The sequence below is a fragment of the Halyomorpha halys genome, unplaced genomic scaffold (genome assembly GCF_000696795.3).
Source record: "Halyomorpha halys isolate HHAL.00 unplaced genomic scaffold, Hhal_1.1 Scaffold1493.1, whole genome shotgun sequence".
Classification (NCBI taxonomy): domain Eukaryota; kingdom Metazoa; phylum Arthropoda; class Insecta; order Hemiptera; family Pentatomidae; genus Halyomorpha; species Halyomorpha halys.
This window is the reverse complement of record NW_027105859.1, coordinates 28,805-33,737: the sequence shown is the minus strand read 5'-3', so window position 1 is coordinate 33,737 and position 4,933 is coordinate 28,805. Positions and strand designations below refer to the sequence as shown.

Below are 4,933 nucleotides of genomic sequence, written 5' to 3'. Positions count from 1 at the left end.
ATCAAATTCAAGCGGATGAGGAGACACTGCGTGATCAAGGCGAGATTGAAGACGGCATTTGGAGGAGGACGATGGACCCCAAGGGAACAAGCTTGGGACGACCGGGAGGGCGGTCCATGAGATCTCACTAAAACAAGACAAAGTGGCATACGTGAAAGAGAGGAGATACCCGTTCACCACATCCGAAAAGAGCTTCAAAGTTTAAAACGCCAGGGAATAATTATTGACAGTACTTCCCCGTACAATAGTCCGTTGTGGGCAGTGAAAAAGAAGAGCGCACCACATGAAACCACCAAAAAGTATAGGGTGGTAATAGATTACAGGAAGCTGAACGAGAATACCGTGTACGAGAAGTGATCCGATCCCCATATTTGAAGACATTTTGGACAGGATGAGCGAAGCTACGGTATTCAGTACTTTAGACTGGAAGGGTGGATACCATCAAATTAAAATGCACCCTAAAGATCAACATAAGACGGCATTCACATTTGATGGGGAGGGGGGGATTACGAATTTTACGAATTTATAGGGATGCAGTTTGACCTTTAAAATGCTCCCATAACCTTCCAGCGCCTGATGGATGAGTTTCTGAGGGCATTTGGCGAATCAGTATCTGAGATTTATATGGATGATCTGCTAGTGTTCAGTAAGAAACCTAAAAAATAAAGACGAAAACCTACAATATTTACACAGCGTATCGCCCAGTGGCGTAGGCCAGTAGGTGCCTAACATTACAACAGGAATTTTAGAAAACAATATACAGTACTTCATTGCGTTTCTCAACTTTTTGTTTTACGGAGTTAATCGATGTGTGCACTGAACGGCTCATATATAGAGTTCGAAAAATAAAAAAATTCATTATAGAAAAAACATCTTTAGCATTTAAATTAATTTCGTACATGATAACATATTTTATACCCCAGATCAACTTATTTTAATATATAAAAATTATGGTATCTCATAGAATCGTCTACATCTCTTTAAATCGATTCGTATTTAGTGTAACATGCTTATGAATTTAAATAAATTAATTTATAACACTAAAAGTATGATAAACAACTCAGACCTTTCTGTCTGTGTGGGGCTGGGTAGTAGCCTAGCGAGTTAAAATTCCAACTTTGACTGGCTCGAATCCTGCCTGGGGAGTCGACTTTTATTTCTGTGGTGGTCCCACAAAACAAAAACTTGACCATGGTTAGATTATGGGGTAACCTACAGGATGGGAACCGTAGATAACTCCTCTCCCCAGTATGTGATATCATTGGGCACAAGACGCGAATAGTACCTGATTTTATTAATGGATAATTAAAACTTTCGATATTGGGCTATCATGAGTTTAATGTTTTTACTACTCTTTTTCAAACAAAAATATAAAATATTTATTTATACATCTATATTATCAAGATAATGTTATTTATAAATGCGCAAATTCATCTTTCTTTTTTTTTTAATGCGCTCAAACCAGGTTTGTTGAAATGGCAAATTATAATTACTTAATTTTCCTTCATTATTAATAATTAAATTTATCTAAGGTTTAATGCAAGTATTGTCACTTGCTCTAGGTCCTGGCGAGTACTGCCAAGAACATGCTGCTGCTGGACCTGGGGATGACAGTAGCCTTCTCCACCATCGTGATCCCAGCCCTAAGGGAGGGCAACGACCCCAAGGGACTATCTTTCACCCCGGAGGAGGCTTCTTGGTTCGGTAAGTTCTGCATCAGCATATTTATATCAATGTAACCTAATTCTAATCAACACCTCATTTATGTCAGAAGCTATAAGAAAAGAGAGTATCAATTCTGACCAAAGAATATCAGTGAATGTCTTTTATTATTCACTCTAGTTCAAAAACCAACAAAGTTGAGATGATCCTTGCGGCGTGGTTTGCGGTAACATCCTGACAACTATAAAGTATCAAATGTCGAAAAACACTTTATATTTATTATTTTGATTTCTTTGCTGGAGGATTTTTACATCATTTAGTTGGGTCTGCTAAAAATATTTTCCTGATTGAATGTAGTTCACTCAGACTCACTAGTTCCTTTGTGTGGGCCTTCGCTATCGTTTTAAGGTCCACTACAATTTACATTACATTTACTTTTATTTAGTCATTAAATTGAAATTACTAGTGAACTTTATAATACTTCTAATAATTTATCTAAGCATCTTCTACATTTTTTTTTTATTATTTTTATTTATAGAACTAAATACAACCACCTTAATAAACTCCAATAAGGAACTAATTCTTGAAATAAATACGGATAAAACAAAATACATGGTTAGCAGTAGAAACGCGAGCAATTTCGATGATATAGAAATAAGAGGAGATATGTTTGAACTAGTAGGTAGGTTTAAGTATTGAGATTCTACGGTAACTAGAAAAAACGAAATTGATGAGGAAATAAAAGCGAAGTTGAAGGCGGGAAATGCTTGTTATTTTTCAATTTCCAAACTGCTTAGCTCGCGCCTTCTATCCAAAAACTTAAAAATTAGAATTACAAAACTATAAAAACTACAAAAACTGTTCTTTATGGTTGAGAAACGTGGTTTCTTACACACAGGAAAGAACAGAACATTCCTAAAATGTTAATAAGCACTTAAGCGATGTGTAAACATCCGAGGGGTAGACCGAAACGTAGATGGGAGGATTGCGTTAAAATTAATTTAAGAAAATTAAATTTGGAGGGGCATCACTGAAAGGATCTATGCAGAGAGCGATTGGTGATATCGGCATCGAACATTCGGGTTCATTAAGCCTCTATTATATCAAATATACATATTTTTAGGGAGAGTATTGTGATTGTGAAAAATTTTTAAACTAAGTTTTTAACTGAAATTTACATCTAAAGGTCCCTAAAGTATAAATAACCAAGCTCCCTGTTTCCCTCTATACCACAGGAAATACTATAAATTATAAATCCATTTTCCCTCTCGCAGTCTAATATGATTATCACGTTAAAATATGGTATTCATCTGTCAGCCATGTTGCATAGAGGGCGTCAGTGATTGCAATGCCTATTCGATGAAGGTGTTTTTGAGATAATGTGCTGTCACTTGACGGAAACTAGCCACCCCTTCAGTTCAGCTAAGATTACCGGGTTGAGTAGGGTCTCCCACTTCCTACCTTTAGCTTGAACATTGTTTCCTGTCTTTATAATAAGAACTTAAAATATATTTTGCTGTTTTGTAAGGAATATGATAACACAACCCGCAATAATAACGGCAGCCAGGTGTTGATAATTTCTGTATTTCAGCTTGGGAATCGCTGAAGATTACGGTGTTGTCATCGGTGTCAATCGTGGCTTCCATCGCAAGGAATTTCTCCACTGTCATAATTGTCACAGCCAGCTCCAACAATGACAGTTGGATCTAAAGGAAACACCTGCTCGAGCTCCCTTGTTAATGCCTCATACAGACCCATCCGTATAAATGTGTAGTCATTGCTCTATGGGGTGAATCTCATCAATAGTGTTTAGTGCTGCTTCTCAGCTAGAGTTTAGGGCAAGCCTTCTTGATCCAACCACATGCGAGTGTGAGTCTCCATAGACTTCAGCAGTTTCGTACTTTGGTATGTAGGAGATACCATATACCATAGATACCATATAATAATGAAGTCCTAACGAACCCGAAGGTTCGATGCCGATACCACTAAACGATCTCTGTATACACCCTTCCAATGATGCTCCTCCAAACCCAATTCTACTAAATCAATTTTAACGCTATTCTCCCATCTACGTTTCGGTCTAACCCTCGGACGTTCACCAGTCGATTCTATGTTTATCTATACTCTAGGGATATACCCACGTTGTACGCCGCAATGCTATAACTTGAATTATATTTACCAGGTTCAGTTTCCTTAATTCAGCGCTCTGTAGCCTTCTAAATTCCCCCGTTAATTCCTCCTTTTTCGGTCCGAATATTTTACGTGATACATTATTTTAAAAAAAACGCGCTGTTCTTTCCTTAGGATAAGGAACCTCGTTTCAAATCCATAAAAAATAGTGGATAGGGTAATAGTATTATTTGTTAATTCTATGTTTTAAGCTTTTGGACAGAAGGCAATGTATGTTTGATGCATCGGTAAATAAATGTAAAAATTCAGAACAGATTGTGCTAAGTGGTAGTGCGGGTTGCCTATTCCACCCCTGAGACCAAGGAGCTTCAAGGTATTTGATTATGTAACTGATCCAAATATTTACTTCATTAAAATGTTATCAGGGGGCGTAGCTCAGATGGTAGAGCGCTCGCTTAGCATGCGAGAGGTACCGGGATCGATGCCCGGCGCCTCCAAAAATATAATTTTATAAAGATGATTATTGGGTTATTTAATTATTATTTATTAATATATCATAAATATACCCACTTCTTTGTATAAAAGCGCACCCAGCGAATCGTAAATTACTAAAAATGGCTTTGTATTATGACGAGTTCAGAATAAAAAAAACGAAGATGATTTCGACCATAGAGTGAAATTTCAAAATTTATTCTGTGGTGTAAAAAATATCTATTCTATGATTAAGTTCTTAAAATTTTAGTATAAATTTGATCAATTTTTAAGATTCCTTCCCTTCCTAAGGGGTATCCAAAATTTAAGATTTATTTCCAATCTAAAATCAACTCTGAAACACATTATATTTAGGGAAGAAAAAATAAATATAGCATCATAAATTCAATAATTATGATATTTAACAGACTAAACAAGAGTCAATTACTACACAATGTAAAAATCCATTTTATTTTATTTTTTCACTTTGCTAAAAACTTAAAATACGTTTTGAATATAAAATAGATAATAAGATGTAGAAATAATATATACAAAGAATGACAAAATATGTAAAGATGGTAATTTTTTTTTCTTGTCTACATATCAAGAAAATTATCTCAGTCTATTGTTATAGGATAGCTCAGTTCATCTTTATAAAATAACACAAATA

General features: G+C 35.6%; 1 protein-coding gene and 1 non-coding gene across 2 annotated transcripts in view; both read left to right on the top strand.

The window, feature by feature from the left end:
* The window catches only part of LOC106689840 (facilitated trehalose transporter Tret1), a gene marked incomplete at its 5' end in the record, with an annotated part of 19,234 nt that overhangs the window by 3,938 nt on the left and 10,363 nt on the right, over positions 1-4,933 (top strand). Inside the window, 1 exon segment of the mRNA XM_014435027.3 lies at positions 1,563-1,704. Within this exon segment, the coding sequence (XP_014290513.3) occupies positions 1,563-1,704 (142 nt within the window).
* On the top strand, positions 4,217-4,289 carry TRNAA-AGC (transfer RNA alanine (anticodon AGC)). Its single transcript has one exon. It is a non-coding gene; the product is annotated as a tRNA-Ala (tRNA).